The sequence below is a fragment of the Rhinichthys klamathensis genome, unplaced genomic scaffold, assembly GCF_029890125.1.
Source record: "Rhinichthys klamathensis goyatoka isolate OS25496 unplaced genomic scaffold, OSU_Roscu_1.1 h1tg000254l_1, whole genome shotgun sequence".
NCBI classification, from domain to species: Eukaryota; Metazoa; Chordata; class Actinopteri; order Cypriniformes; family Leuciscidae; genus Rhinichthys; species Rhinichthys klamathensis.
The window spans coordinates 3,382,016-3,398,362 of record NW_026606776.1 but is presented as its reverse complement, the minus strand read 5'-3'; the positions used below and the strand labels follow the sequence as shown (position 1 = coordinate 3,398,362).

At 38.7% G+C, this 16,347-nt stretch overlaps 1 protein-coding gene and 2 long non-coding RNA genes across 3 annotated transcripts; 2 read left to right on the top strand and 1 right to left on the bottom strand.

Moving 5' to 3' along the window:
- Positions 1-424: 424 nt before the first annotated feature.
- On the bottom strand, positions 425-610 carry LOC130101402 (uncharacterized). The gene is made up of 2 exons (XR_008808982.1): positions 576-610; positions 425-529 (listed from the first exon to the last, which is right to left on the bottom strand). It is a non-coding gene; the product is annotated as an uncharacterized LOC130101402 (long non-coding RNA).
- A 1,837-nt stretch (positions 611-2,447) lies between these two features.
- Positions 2,448-10,284, top strand: ola1 (Obg-like ATPase 1). Its single transcript, XM_056267119.1, has 11 exons — positions 2,448-2,592; positions 3,232-3,332; positions 4,054-4,197; positions 4,300-4,427; positions 4,629-4,804; positions 4,930-5,010; positions 5,613-5,710; positions 9,268-9,408; positions 9,588-9,684; positions 9,766-9,888; positions 9,967-10,284. The coding sequence occupies exons 2-11, from the start codon at positions 3,232-3,234 to the stop codon at positions 10,066-10,068; spliced, it is 1,191 nt and encodes a 396-aa protein (XP_056123094.1). The 5' UTR covers positions 2,448-2,592; the 3' UTR covers positions 10,069-10,284.
- A 2,948-nt stretch (positions 10,285-13,232) lies between these two features.
- On the top strand, positions 13,233-15,741 carry LOC130101401 (uncharacterized). Its single transcript, XR_008808981.1, has 2 exons — positions 13,233-13,534; positions 15,062-15,741. It is a non-coding gene; the product is annotated as an uncharacterized LOC130101401 (long non-coding RNA).
- Positions 15,742-16,347: the final 606 nt, after the last annotated feature.

The following is a 16,347-nucleotide window of genomic DNA, read 5'->3' as shown; positions in this document are numbered from 1 at the left end:
TGAGCAACATGGTTATGCTGCCTCCTGAGACACCTCATTTTAGCCCAATTTAAGGCAGCTTTGCATGTGTTTTTTTGTGAAAAGGCAATCCCAGAATGCACTATTACAAGCTGAGTGAAAAATAAGTACAAGATGGTGAGACAAATTAAAAATTCATTTTTAGGGGTTCAAGAGCGTAGCGCATTTTTCACGTGCGTAAAGGATTGTATACCACATGATTTTTGCCACTCATACCACATGGTAGAACTCCTCATTCTGAGCAACGTTGCCTCTAGGACCGCCGCTGTCAATTGAATCGTTCGTTAAATATTGGAGATTTTTTTTTTTTAAGTTTCATGAACTATTCCTAGGTTTTTGGCTTATCCTCGATAAAACCACTGCGGCACAATTCTCGAGACTCTCTATAGGTCAATAGTTATCAAAAAAAATAAATAACTTTGGCTTTTGGATAGCTATAGCTGGATCATTTAGAAAATGGGTGTGGCCAAGTCGACCCAAAAGCCTATCATTCCTAAACGAAAAATGTATACTTCATGAAAATAGGTGAGAACATGATTCTAAACAAGCATGCAAACTTTTATGGAAATCGGACCATAGGTGTCATAACTTAAAAAGGTGTAAAATGCTGCATTTCTATGGTAAATCCCTTAAAGCGCTTGAACCCCGATAATTTCTGCTTGCAGCTATATTTTTCTCCTGTATTTGTGAGTGCTATATGTATTTATGGGTATTATTTTTATTAGATCCTATGCAGAAGTTAAACACAGTTAAAATCAATTGCAAGTTGAGTCTCATATGCAGAAACCTTTTTGTATGATGCACAGAGTTGCTGCATCTCTTATTAGTCATTTATGGGTTTCAAGATGTCAAGGATGCTGCCAGAAGGTTTTGGAACAGAGCAAATGACACATTTGTATAACTCTGAATCTGCACTAATTATTATAGTTACATTAATTATAATGAAATGGTAACTGAAACACTGAAATATGAAATATGCTGTCAACACAAGTGCTGCGAAAACACTTCTGACTGGGATTTTAATTGTGTGCTTTGTGTTAATAGATCCTTGTCTTAATGACAAGACTATATGGCCTTGTAGCAAAGCAATACAAGCCATGTTTACGAACACAGTTACGTTTTGAGAGCTAGCTAAGGAGAAATTCAGGACAATCTCTGGAATTTACAATGGGGTCACTTCATTTTCAATCAACAGAACTATTAAGGACCTTCATGTTTACTGAAGCGTGCAATCTCCCTAATTGTATATTTTATGTATGTAAATTTGTTTAGCTGGTGTGAATCTATACAAGTGATGGCATTTATGTTTCTGTGACAAAGTATGTCATAATTTTATATCTAGATATGTGAAATGACATTAGAAAGCAGGAGGACATTATTTTAATGTTGAAGTCATAAATTGTTTAATTTCTGTAATATTGTTCATACATTAAAGTCAAAAACAATATCTGTACCTGTAAAATGGCAGCTGCATAGCAAGATTTATACGTTTAAAGGGCAAAGCTTCAGCCTAAAAAAACTACTTTGATAGTCAAGACAAAAAGTCCCCACAAAGATGGCAATATCCAAAATGTGATGGAGTGAAGTGATGTTTTTGAAATGATGTTTTTGAAAATGTAAAAAATGCAGAAAGTTTTCTGTGATGGGTAGGTTTAGGGTTAGAGGATAGAATATACAGTTTGTGCAGTATAAAATCATTATGACTATGCAAAGTCCATGTAAAACATGAAAACCCGGTGTGTGTGTGTGTGTGTGTGTGGGTGGGGTGGGGTGATAGCGTGTGCGTGTGTGTGTGTGTGTGTGTGGGTGGATGGGTGGGTGGTCCTGGTAAACCCTACAATATGAGGACCAAATGTCTCCACAGTGTTAGTAATATCAGTCATTTTTTACCTTGTGGGGAATTTTTTTTGTCCCCATGAGGAAAACAGATCATAAATCATATTAAATTATATATTTTTTAATGTAAAAATGTTGAAAGTTTTCTCTGATGGGTTGGTTTAGGGTTAGGAAAAACAATATACAGTTTGTACTGTATAAAAACATTATGTATATATGGAATGTCCCCATAAAACATGGAAACCCAAAATAGCATATAAAATAAATACATAATAATAAATAATAGTAAATCTTAAATGTATTTTTAAAGCAGTTTTAACAGCTTTGTTTGTACTCCCTGTAATAGTAACTACAAATAAGCTTCTAACTCCATAACCTCTTTTGTATATTGACAGTGCCTGAAAATATGAGGTACAGTTTCTGGTTGCAATAAACAAACAAACAAAAAAAGTTGTCTTGGTTAAACTTAGATAAAAAGTGCTTAGCAGGGTAAAATTTGTGCAACATCGTAAATTAAATTTCCCTAATCTTGTTTTTTTATGAAAAAAAAAATGTTGCATACGTCATACACTAACGTCATTATATCGTAACTGGTTTCGACCAATCACAATGTGAGAATTCAGGACTCTTCCGGTATGCACATTCTTTGCGTTTCGTCAGCCGAACTGTGGAGCAGCGTGTGTTCATTTGAGCACAGCGAAATTCCCCATCTGCTTACAGAAATAGTGTGATATCAAGGTGATTTAAGCGCAGGCTTTGTCATATTTATATATAGATCGCAAAAACGTGGCATTTTCGTTAAATTGTCTGTTTTCATTGCATGTTGTCCCCTTCGTATGACCGGCATGCTAACTTGCTACACATAATGAATCGCGGGATAACGTTAGGGGTATTGATGCTGTGGATGCACATGTGTGTCTCTGTTGGCTTCCTAGCGAGCGATGAAGAACCCCTACCTCTGCTAACCCGGCTGTCACTTAGCTGTGATGCAGGGATTTATAAAGCAGTGATATGATATATGTCTTCTCTGGTCCAGGGAGTGGTATATATTTAGCCTCTCTTACAGCGAATCAGGCCGGTCAGTTTACACTCAATGCTGGGGCTATTTTGGGAACCTGCTGCCATTAGTTTAACTGTCGTGGAAAGGCAACTAGTTTCTGCAGTTAGCCAGCCGAAGAAGTTAACGTTACACGTTGCGTGGCTTCTACTGCATCTTAATTATGCGAAATATACTCCATTCGTAATATTGCAAGAGAGTACTGATAACATTTTACCATGGCTCCTAAAAAGGTGGTAGCTGCGTGACAGGTTGTGTTTCTCAGTTAATTGTGTAATGCATTAAAGTGAAAGTGGGTATGAATGTTTTTTTTTCCACAGATGCCTCCAAAGAAGGGTGGTGATGGACCAAAACAACAGCCCCTGATTGGACGTTTCGGGACTTCCTTGAAAATTGGAATTGTTGGGTTACCAAATGTAGGGTACGTGTCTCTTCCAGCTGGCATTTTGGCTTTATGCATGTGTGCGATATTTCTAGTATGACATTGCTGGAGGAATAGTGTCAGACTGAATAAGTGTGAATGCTTGGCGCGGTTGTTTTTTGTTTATTTTAAAATTTGGTCTTAATTTTAACCTGCTATATTGTGTGAAATTATTAGGATGGTGACTCATGATCTTGGTCCATTATGAAAATGACATAATCCTGGCACAGGATGGGCAGTGGTTTTTGAATGGAAACAAATTAGCGCTGTGTCCGAATATGCCTAATTTCATACTATATAGGATGCGATAAACAGTACGCCAAAAGACTAGCATGTCCGAATACATAGTATGGCAAAAAGTACCTGGATGAACTACTACTACCGGCGAGATTCAGTCCCATAAAGCCATGGGAGAGGAGTTGTGAATGGCAGTGATGCAATGCAGTCATGTGACAGTGACAACATGGCAGATGTTCTACATCCAGATTTCATACATGCTACCCAATTTCATAATAAAACATACTTTTTAAACAGTGAAGAAGTAAGTTTTAAACCAAATGTAGTACATACTAGACAGTGAGTTTTTCGGACGCTGCTTTGATCTCTGTGTATATATATATATATATATATATAGCAAATACTTGTTCATTTGTTATGCATAGCAACATGTCAGTGATCCATGTCCTCGTCCTTTATCTCAGTTAATTTGTTTGTGTTTCAGAAAGTCAACGTTCTTCAATGTTCTGACAAAGAGTCAGGCAGCGGCTGAGAATTTTCCCTTTTGCACCATCGACCCAAACGAGAGCCGTGTGCCCATTCCAGATGAGCGCTATGACTTCCTGTGCCAGTACCATAAACCAGTCAGGTGCTCACTGCATGTTTGCATCTGCATAATACAATTATCAGCACCTTCTGCTCCTAGACATCAGTGACATGATCTTCATTTCTCTTTTACCTTTCCCTCCAGTAAGGTTCCAGCATTTCTGAATGTGGTGGATATTGCTGGCTTAGTAAAAGGGGCCCACGCAGGCCAGGGTTTGGGTAACGCCTTCCTCTCCCACATCAGTGCCTGTGATTCCATCTTTCACATGACACGTGAGTAGATTGCAACTTCAAACTGTATTTTATGAAATTCTTTATCTGTAAGTTACCTTGTAGTTGCAAATAAATGTGACACTGTGTGAGTGAGAGACATAATTCAACAATATGTGTCAGATAAAAACCTAAACATGTTGATATCTGAGATGAAAAACAATCAAACAAAAAACCTGATTATATGTAACCGTTTGTTTATAGGAGCTTTTGAGGATGAAGATATTATCCATGTTGAGGGGTGTGTTGACCCAGTTAGGGATATTGAGATCATTCATGAGGAGCTGAGGATGAAGGATGAAGAGATGATTGGGCCAATCATAGATAAGCTGGAGAAAACCTCTGTCAGGGGTGGAGACAAAAAACTCAAACCTGAATATGTGAGTGAACTATAGATCCCAGTATGCATCTGACCACTGCAGAATTAAAACCTGCTTCTTAATTTAACAGAAAGCCTGCAGAGACATGCACTGACATTTTCTTTTAATGTTTTCTTTGCTTGCAGGACATCATGTGTAAAATAAAGTCCTGGGTGATTGATGAAAAGAAACATGTCCGTTATTACCTTGAATGGAACGACAAAGAGGTTAAAATCTTTTTTTGCCATTATTTTTTATCTAAAATAGAGATGCAGGAATGAGTCCTAAAACCTGGAAATGAGTTTGCATTTTTGCACTTCTAATGGATTTTTGGTTAAATGTCTGAAATAAGGTCTGTGATTAACACAAGTTCAAGATACTTTTATGTTTTATTCTAAGACATAAAATACATCAGTTATAACCCACTTTATAACATGTTTTTGTGTCTTGAAAAAAGCAAACTTGACTTAACTTAAAACTTAACTTGAGCTTTCCAACTTGTAAATTTTAAATAAAGAGTTGTTGGAAGCTTAGTGGTGATGACGTTAAAGTCATGTGGTGTAGTTTATTGCCTATCTTTTTACTTCTGGCGATTGTATTAAGGCCCTACGATTCATTTAACGTTAAAGAATCATAAACTTTTGTTTGTCACAAAACGTATTTATTGCAATGGAAAAATCCTATTGGCTTTTTATAGAGGGAACAAGGGTGATATTAACTTCTGGATTGGCCTAGAAAAATATATCATACCTGCAGCACTCTTTACTCTGCCTGAACTTGCTCAGATTAAGTTTTGTTTATACTCTAACTGTTTTTTGTTGTTTTTCAGATTGAGGTTTTGAATAAGTATCTGTTCCTGACATCCAAGCCAATGATCTACTTGGTAAACCTCTCAGAGAAAGATTACATCAGGAAAAAGAATAAATGGTGAGATGACATGTTAGCTGTTTATCTTCTGTTAGTGAGTCCTTTTCTGTGCTGGTATTACACATCATTTGGAACATGTGAAACCAGGTCTCAATCTATTGGCCAGCGTGCCAACCCTTCAAGTGTTAAAGGTGCAGTAAACAAATTCTGAAAAACACTGTTAATATATTTTAAAGCAACACTAAGTAAGAATTTTTACCTTAAAATAATGTTTTCAAAATCGTTTCAGTGGTTCATCAAGTCGTGACATGGTGAAATGCACTTATGCCACCGCTTTGCGGTCCTTTATCTGATATATCCACGCTATGTAAGATTGCCAGAGCGGGTCGCGTTTCTGTAGTGCGAATGAGACCTAAGAAAACTACAAATTTGACTTGCTTTACGGCAAGCGCTACAATTGCCGATAGGTGGAGTGTTGTAGACTACAACTACACTTTTATAAAATCATGCATCATACTCTACCTTGTCTGTGGCCATTGTTGATTCCAAAGCCGGTGCTGGATAAACAGAGCATGTGCGTGCATGCGCGTGCGACAGTAGGATGCGGTAGGCTAAATTATTTACGACAGCAGTAATGGATAATTCCGCTTCCAACCTGTAGGGCGACCGCAGAGGAAAAGTCACTCGGTGTTGCTTTAAATCAACCCAAACAAACACCTTCATTGCTCCGCCCCCAAAATGCATGAACATGCAATGCATGGTCTCTTTATCATAGCTAAAGTCATGCAAAATAATGTTTTGCGAAGATAACAAAGGAACGACAAGGAGGAACAAAAAATGAACATACAGTACACATATGCAAGCAACAGTTTGTAGTTTGCCAGCAGCACACCAGCTCCAGACAAACAATGACACTCAAAAATGTCCTGTTACTATAACTAACATTACAGCATATCTTGGTTTTGTGAAACATGGCAAAACCAATGTTACTCACGTATGGAGCAGAAACAACGCGACCTCGGCGTACGTTTTCAAGCCTTCCTGCTTGGGTCTCTCCAGTGCTGGAAAGCTTTTCTAATATTAACGCAGGTCCCAAAGCTCTTGCCTGATCATTACCCTTCTTTTTCCAGTGAAATTCCTCTGAGCTTTTCGCTTTTTTTAATGTCTCTCCGCCATCTCTCTTTCTTCAAACTCTCTCTCTCTCTCTCTCTCTCTCTCTCTCTCTCTCTCTCTCTCTCTCTCTCTCTCTCTCTCTCTCTCTCTCTCTCTCTCTCTTCTCTCTCTCTTCTCTCTCTCTTCTCTCTCTCTCTCTCTCGAACCTGTACCCCCTGTTTCTAGTTTTGTCGTTCCAAACTTGTATGACTTTCAGTCTTCTGTGGAACACAAAAGAAGAATGTTGTGAATTAAACAGTTTTGGTTCCCTTCGACTTCCATAAAAATACACTGGAAGTCAATGGGAACAAAAACAGTTTGGTTACCAACATCTTCAAAATATCCTTTGTGCTCCACAGAAGAAAGTCATACAGGATTGGAATGACAAGGTGAGAAAATGATGACAGATTTTTATTTTTGGATGGACTTTTCCTTTCATGGCACGGCTTCCTGCTTGATCTTGACTTGCGAATGCGATTGTCAAGTAATACAGTCTCAGGTGTCATTACTCCAGTACACTTGTAAAGCAGTATGCTAGGTATGTAATGGAGAGATGAGGCGCTCAATAGGCGCGTTTCCACTGCCGGGCCAGGGCCGAGCCGTGCTAGTGCGTGCCAGGGCCAGTCGCGTTTCCACTGTCACTTCCGGGGCTTACTCGGGGCCAACGGCCAGGATTTCTGGCCCGTCGAATACCTTGGGCCAAAGCGGGCCAGCTCGAGCTAGAGGCGTGCTCAAGGTAAAAGGCGGAGTTTATCAGTGTTATGGAACGTTATGATCTGAAGCAAGATGCACATTTTTATATCGCGCGCATGAGCATTTGGGCAGAAGTAAGGGTACAACGTCAATTTGACGGCGTGTGAAGAAACGAGGATGTTATAAAATACATCGATGCTGAACTTTCTAAGCTAAGCATTCAGCGAGCAACGCTTCAAGTTCAGGAAAAAATAAAAAAAGTTGCGGGCACAGTATTGTACAAGGCGATTAAAACGCACAATGAACAAAGCGGAGCTCAGAGAAGGGATTTTCCATGGATCGACTTGATGGACGGTGTGCTGCGTCCGTCTGTTAGTGGCGACTCGCGAGACAATCGGGACACTATTGCAGCCACGGTCGGTGAGTAATGCATGCTATCTTCCTAACTTAAAGTCCCTGTAAAGGCAATTTCAAAAAAAAAATCTAAACACATTATAAATGTTAGAAATGTATTGCTAAAACATATTACAAAGACTGTGAACTGTGAAGTACTGAATTGTGGAGTTAGACCGTTAAACAGTTTTTCACCATTGCTATTTTCCGGATTTTCTGGGCGGGGCTAAAACGGGGCTCGATGACGCACTGGAGCCCTTGAGCTCCTGGACACGCCCCTACTTGATGACGCACTGGAGCCGCTGAGGCTGGCCGCTCCTAACAATATTATAGAGCACATTCACATCAGTTTGCCGCTCAATCGCGAGTTACTGTCAGTAGTATTATTAGTAACACAGCATACAGATTGCTAGCTAGCTATGCCTTCGTCACGGAAATGCGTACTACCTGGATGCGATCACCGGATCACGTACAAAACAGATCGGTGTCCTTATTTAAATTTCCGAAAAACGATCACATCAAGAAGAAGTGGATTAATTTTGTGAAGAGCCACCTTGATGGAGAGCTGAGGATCACCGCCAATACCCGCCTCTGTAAGTGATCATTTTACACGGGATAGTTTTATAAACTTTCGTCGGAGACAACTGGGATTCACTGATAATCCGCTGTTACTGGTGAATGGGGCCGAACCGACTCCCAGCTCGACCTTCATCCTCCTGTCGCGCCGACAACTGGTGCCATCATCGGCAGTGCGTGCCCACCGTGCGAGCATCTATTCCGGCTGTAGAGTTGAGTGCGACGGCAGCTTTACCGCGAGCGGGCGTGGTTTCAGCGCAGCCAGCGGACACGCCCCCAGCGTTTGAGAGCAGAGAATACTGCTCATTTTTTCAAGATTTTGATAGCTTATTTTATGTACTTGCTGGCTTTTTTTATCATTCAAATTTGGCTGGGTGACTAATAACACATTTTTCTGTGGTGTGACAAACTCAAAACACATACTTAATTTTGACTTTACAGGGACTTTAAAAAATAAATAAATTCATAATACCCGCTGAAATGGGTTGGGTTGTATGACGTTTGATCCAGAAAGGCGTGTTAGGGGCGGGGTTTAGGGCAGCGCTGCGGGGCTACTGGCCCGGCAGTGGAAACGCAAGCCCGGTGCTTGAGGCCCGAGGCCACTGGCTCGGCTCGCTGTTAGCCCTGGCCCGGCCCTAGCCCGGCAGTGGAAACGCGGCTAATGTAACTAGCAAATAACCATGAAGTCCAAATTCATGGTTGTTAAAACATTTGTGCTGCAACAGTTTAGCTGGTCCCCGATGGAGAACTGGCTTGAGTTTGGGAGCCCTGATGTAAAACATTTGCTATCTTTTCTTTTGTAGGTTGGTGAAGATCAAGGAGTGGGTTGATGCTCATGATCCAGGTGCCCTGGTCATCCCGTTCAGTGGGGGATTTGAGTGCAATTATCAGGATATGACCGATGAAGAGAAACATAAATATTGTGAGGAAAACAAAACGCAGAGGTCAGGATTTGCTCTTTGCTCAATTTAAGAAACTTCATATTTTTTCACATGCAAAAAGCATTTTCAACAGTACTAAACTGATGCTCTAAAGTCAATCATATTTTTGGTCATGCTTGATTTCAGTAGTGATATAATTCTTCCCTTGAAGTTTTTCACGTTGTGAATCGTTTTTGTTTCAGTATTCTGACTAAGATCATCAAGACTGGGTATGCGGCCTTGCAGCTGGAGTACTTCTTCACAGCAGGACCTGACGAAGTCCGTGCATGGACCATCAGGGTGAGCAAAGCACATGTTCACAGACACATTTTTACATGGGATATATATGCATTTCTGATGCACCTCTGAAACACCTTACAGAAAGGCACCAAGGCCCCGCAAGCAGCTGGAAAGATCCACACAGACTTTGAGAAAGGCTTCATTATGGCTGAAGTCATGAAATTTACAGACTTTAAGGAGGAAGGCAGTGAAAACGCTGCTAAAGTAAGATCTTAAAAAGATAATAGAACATAGCATGGATTGTTAAAGGTTGAAAACTGATAATGTGTCGAATACTTGCAGTCTGCAGGGAAATACAGACAACAGGGACGGAACTACGTTGTGGAAGATGGTGACATCATCTTCTTCAAATTCAACACACCTAATCAGCCCAAGAAGAAGTGAAGTCATCATTATTCCAGTTGGTTGGAACGTACCATCTGTGGCACCTGCTGAGTCTCTTCATATATGGCTTTGGAACATTTAAAACACAATCACACCTTAGTGGTTTATTTTTTATTTTATTATGTTGGCTGACGGCTGAAATAAACGTAAAGGCTGGTCTGCTTACAAAAGCTGCATGTCACACAGCAGTTTATTCTAATAAAACACTTCCTCAGACCTAAGTGTTTTCTGTTCAAGGTACTTTCCTAATCGTCTCACACATTTATATTGATGTTTATGTGCTGCTTTGATGTCAGATGGGATTTATAGTATTAAGCTACTGTGAAACAAAACTCATTTATAGAGATTAACTTAAGCAAATATATTAGCAATACAGAAACCATTTGGGAGGAAAAAATTATTTGAATAATGCAATTTTTTAGCATTTATGTGCGGCTTGATTTTTGTGCTGTTAAAAAATCAACCACCAAACTAATTTTATGAATATTTGCTAGATGTACTGTTCTGTGTGTGTGTGTGTGTGTGTGTGTGTGTGCAAAGTGGATGGGACGGGAGGCTGCTCACTGCAGAGCCATGGGTGGAGCGAGCATAACGTCTAGCTCCCCCTCTCTATGTGTAATTTGGGTGTAATAGGTGGAGCTAGAAGGTCCAACCAAAACCCTACCATAACTCTATCCCCCACCCATTAGATCCACAGAGGTGGAGCTGGACTAGGTCAAGCTCAACCCAAGACGTCAAGAGAGTGGGCACCACTTGGATCGGACCGATCGCCACAACACTTGTAGCCAATCAGCAATAGGGGGAGGAGAGAGATGAGCAAGCGGGACGTTTGTAGAAAGATTGTTGGCTGAGATATTACCAACGAGGAAAAGGTCAGAGGAATATAATTGTAAAAAGGAGTGATGGCTGAGATATTACTAACGAGGAAGAGGTCAGAGGAATATAATTGGAAAAAGAAATGTCACGACCAGGCAAGAGCTAGAACCCGCGTTAATATTGGAAAAGCTTTCCAGCGCTGGAGAGACTTTAACCCTCTGGGCTTCTTTGTTTAGGGGTTACACTTGGCTTCCTTTCGGTCAAAAAAGACCGAAGCCTTAAAATGTAACTTTTTCCCCCCCCAGGAAAACCATTCAAATATATTTTTGTTCAATAATATTTTCTTATTATTATTTAGAATTTTTAAAGATTTTTATGATACTTTGCATTATTAAAATAATTTTTACGAGCTATTTTTTCCATTAGAATTTTATTTTTATTTTATTTTTATTATATAAAAAATTTTTTTTTTAAAAACTCAACGTGACACATTAAAATATAATTAATGTGTGTGGGGGGGGAGGTGTCTTATTTGCACTCTTGATGTTTTAGAGTGTCACCCCTTCATTGTTGTACACTTTTTTTCTGCACAGTGGCTGATCTGTAGTTTGTACCACCAAAAGTTTCTCTGAGTTTTCCTATTTTTTCGTATTTCCCATTCATTTCCTATGTCGGTCATTTTTGACCGAAAGGAAGCTAAGTGTGACTATTTTTTTTAAGACCCTTTAACATATCCGAATCATCTCCTTGATTTTTTTGTGTGTTCACATAGGTAATACAACAAAAGTCACCAAGTTTCATCCCCCTCCGATGAAGCAAAAAAATTAAACATTTCAAAACGTATACTGTTTCGGTCATTTTTGACCGAAGAAGCCCAGAGGGTTAAAGAGCAAGGAGGCCTGAAAACGGACGCTGAGTTTGCTTTGTTTCTGCTTGATACGTGAGTAACATTTCACAGAACCAAGATGATGTTGTTGTAGTAATATTAGCTATAGTAACGGGACAGTCTGGTGCGCTAGCTGTTGTGGTTGCCTGTTGCAGAGCAATGAGGGACTGGGGAGGCGTGTTTCTGTTGGGTGGGGCGGGGTGTGTTTAATTGGAAGTTTTCAACAATGTTTCTCGGAAATCGCTAATAGTGCACATTTTAAACGCTTAACCAAAGCCTATCATAATGCACAAATGCATTGTTCTATAAGCACAATTCGGGTCATTTGTCCCGTTAAGTCCATAAATAAATGAGCCAACCCATTACAATTAGTTCATGAAAACACACTAATTTTGTGATGGAGATTCACTCATAGGCGTGATCTGTAGACATACACCACTTTTCGTTTTTTTTTTTTACATTCATACTTCTTTATTTGGACGCACGGTAATGATGTAAGTTATAGCCTTTTGATGGCTCCAAAAATGTTTAATGGGTCATGAAACACTAAAGCACTAGTGGTGTTTGTATTGTATCATAGAAGGCTGTGTTAGCATCCGTTTTATTGTTGGAGAAAACTATTTAGGGTCCTCCTCACACCGGAATTGCTCTGTAAATTTTGAGTTTCCCCCGCTATTTTCGTCCTCTGGGTGTGTCGCCTTCACGTGCTATCGGAAATGTCCCACTTCTGAAGTCGTACGAGCTTCAAATGTTGATTTGAGACGGCGTTCATGTTTATTTTTTTTAACTAGGAAATATAGTATTTACGATCATTCCGATAGCACTGAAAGGGAGCTACTTGGCATAAAATCTACATCGTGTCGAAGTCACAGGATGTGACGTGACAAATAGTACTTCGATGACGCGTCGGTGTCTCATAATTTAAATTCTATAATAATTATAATTCCCGTTCTAAGCATTAATAAAAAAAATATATAATAATTATTTCTTACGACGTACATCATGTCAAACTGTAATGGTGCGTTCACGTGCTATGGAAAATATGATATTTTCCACTTGTGAACTGTATTTACCAGTTGCGTTCAAGTGCTTTTGTTGTCGTAATGTGGTAAAAAAGATGGAGATCCAGACCTGTTATTTAGCTAAAACTATTTTAGATTGCTTAAGCCTTAAGTCATCTGCTACAGCGAGAAGATGATTTATCAAAACTCAAACGGTAAATAATATGCTGTATATTTTCTAGATCATGAATAGTACTACTAGTACATATTTTTATGATTTTTACCGCGTTGCTCTCCGCCATTTTGAAAAGGTCAAAGGTTATCTCATCTCGGCAACTCGTGTATCAAAATATTCTACGAGTTGCCCAGTGGAAAATACCACAGGAGGGGGTGTTCATGTGCATTTTCCACGTCGGCTTTTGGTATTTACCATTATTACCATAGCACGTGAACGCACCATAAGATCACGTAGTAGTCGAGGGAGGAGTTCATGGGTCGCAGGTGTTTGTTTCCGTGGTGTAAGAGTTCGAGGCTGTTGCATGGCTTTCCCCGCGATGCTGTCAGGTCTAAACTGTGGCTGCGGGCGGTTGGTTGGCCATCAACTACTGACACATCAAAATTGTTTGTGTGTAGCAAGCATTTTTCCCGGGAGAGCTACGAGAATTGGAGAAAGGTGGACTTCGGCCTTACTCTTGAAGGCAGTTTGCGTCTAGGCAAAGATGCGGTACCAAGTTCCGAGGATTTTTCCATCCCTCCAAAGGCGGTATGCATATAATTTTAACCACAGTTTTGTCTTAAAACACTAAACTACTACAGATTTGACCAGAGCTGTGTGTTGCACAGGACGTGCATTTGTAATTTACGGTGAGCTTACAAAACCACGTAATGATGATTTGCAGCATGCATTTGGGTAAAACTGAATGATTTTAACGCAATGAGAACGAAATGAATGAATCCAGAAGCCGTTGTTGTTGAAGCTTACATGCCCACTTTTTTATTTTTCAAAACTGGTGCTGAAACAGCAGGTTTCATGACCCTTTAATTTGTGTAATTATTGTAGACCGCTAATTATGTAATAGTTATAAGAAGATCATTAAAGCACGTAAATCGATACGTTAAATGATGTCTTTTTTGTTGTTGCACAAGATCGAAGACCATAATAAAATAATTATTAAAGGAGACTGTGGCACTTTTTCTTTTTAAACTAACGAGGGAATTTGTTCAGTCTGAATCGATCTTTTTTTTTTTTAAATGTCATAAATTGTATATGACAGGATTTTTATGTAGCCTTAATAACATTCTGATAATAAAACGTTTATAATTTTAATACCAATCTAATAACATTATTTATAATATTAATTAATGATCTGTCTAATAATGTCTAAAAAATATAATAATTATCTGTCTACCAAGCTCTGATAATGTATGGAATATTATATTAATAGATAGGTCTATTTATGGAAGCTTGTTTCCGCCACATAATAAAACAATTTACATTTTAATTGTGACTTATGTCTCATAATTCTGACTTTCTTCTCACAATTGTAAGTTTACATCTTGCAATTATTACTTTATATCACGCAATTCTGACTTTATAACTTGCAATTGCTCACAATTCTGACATCTTTTCTCAGAATTGTGAGCAATTGCAAGTTATAAAGTCAGAATTGTGAGATTGAAAAAATCGCAATTACCTTTTTTATTCTGTGGCGGAAACGAGCTTCCATACCTATGATTAATATTTTATCCAAATTAAAAAACAATAGGTTTACACATGCCCTTTAGCACATGAAAAAATGTGGGTGGGTCATCCTCCAGAATTCTTTTACTGGAGTAGATTAGGGGTGTTCCCGAAGCCAAATACCTCATCTAAAACCGATGCAATACTGAGTGAAGTGAATGAGTGAGAGAAAAAATGAAACGAGCGCAAATCCGTCTGTGCATCTCAGAAATCAGAGCTTGGCAAAAGTAATATCGACTCAAATAGGCTACTACATCATATATATATGTTCAACGATATGATATTGTATATTATTGTATGTATATTTAAATTATTTAAATATACAATAAGCTAAGCTATCATGTATCAAGAGCTCAAAAAAAACAAGAGGTTTCGATACTGTTTTAACTTAATGTCTATGCCCAATTCGCACTGAGAGTGAAAAGGGGCAAAGTGTGCCTTAGTGGCCACATACACACTCTATATATATATATTACTGTGAAGTTAATTTGTTTGTCTTATGCTTTGGATAGTATGCATGTTGAAATTAATCTATCTCTATTCTGGCAGCCCACGAGATGTCGTGAAATGGGATGCCAGACGGAGGAGCCCAGCACCAAAGATGGTCAATGCCAAACCATCCATGACTTGAATCAGCACAGCTGGAAACTTGAACTAAAGAGTGAACGTGTGTTTTACAGTTTTCTACCTCTATCTTTTTAATGACCTTTAGTTTAGATGTACTGACATTGGTGGTTTGTCCATCTTTATTGTGATGTGTCATAGATTAGAGATCTGGATGCTACTGGAATACAGAGACTTGTTAGACTTGTTAAACAATCAGTTTTAACATTAATGCCTCAAACAAGTGGCTATTTTTTAATCTTCTGTTTATTCTTGTTATTGGTAACAATAATTGTTACGTTATACAATTCTCTATAGATTTATGATCTGTTTGTTTCTGACTTGCAACTATGCCAGTTTTATTAGTGTCTATTAATTACATACTAATACTTTAGTTACTAGTAACATTTTAATTCTTAGTAATAACAATAGTTTGTTTTACCTTTTTATTTTCAAATTAGCATATTATATCGAGCTCTTAACTGTATGTAACATTATTTATCTATTCTAATTGTTAATAGTAGCATAAATAATAGATACTACAAATTTTAGAGTAAAAGAGGTTTTAGAAATGTGGGTGTCATATTTTATAACAGCCTATTACAGCAATAAATGTGTGCTCTTTATACTGGGTTTTTATGTTTATTTATTGGATGTGAACTAAACTGTGGAAACTTTAGTATGTTGTTCTTGCTGGACAGGGGACATCCAGTGGACAACATTTTTGAAGAAAGAAATTGCCCAAACTGTATTCTCGGATTGTAAAAAAGAAAATATATATATTTTTTAAATATTAATATCAAAATGACATGTTATACGTGCACGACAAGTGAGAGATGAGCAGCGTGAGGCGCTTGATGATTATTGTAGATTGGGCTCTGACATCCGGAGTCACAGCTGTTTCCGCAAGGCATTGTTTACCCAGGTGGGTAAACTGACACGTAAACTCGGGCACGCTATATCTAAAGGGCTGTACTATGGTAGAAAACGAAACTAGTTGAGTGTACATGTATAGCAAATGTCACAATATAACCTTTCGTCTTATAACCTTTCGTTATGTGAACGCAAAACAATGTTGTGGCATTGTGCAAACTGTACTGAATGTTTCACAATACGTCTACTGTAGCGCTTTCAGTTTAATGGCCACCAGAGTTGCAACTAACTTCCTGCCATACGTGAACAATTCCAGCTATATTTCCAAAGACTCTCTCCGCATCTGCGAAGCGCACAAC

Bases quoted from the DNA above. Each gene is read 5' to 3' on its own strand.
- ola1 (XM_056267119.1), top strand. From the start codon at position 3,232: ATGCCTCCAAAGAAGGGTGGTGATGGACCAAAACAACAGCCCCTGATT. The intron at 3,333-4,053 runs GTACGTGTCTCT...TTTGTGTTTCAG, and splicing joins GTTGGGTTACCAAATGTAGG to AAAGTCAACGTTCTTCAATG. The intron at 9,409-9,587 runs GTCAGGATTTGC...TTTTTGTTTCAG, and splicing joins GAGGAAAACAAAACGCAGAG to TATTCTGACTAAGATCATCA.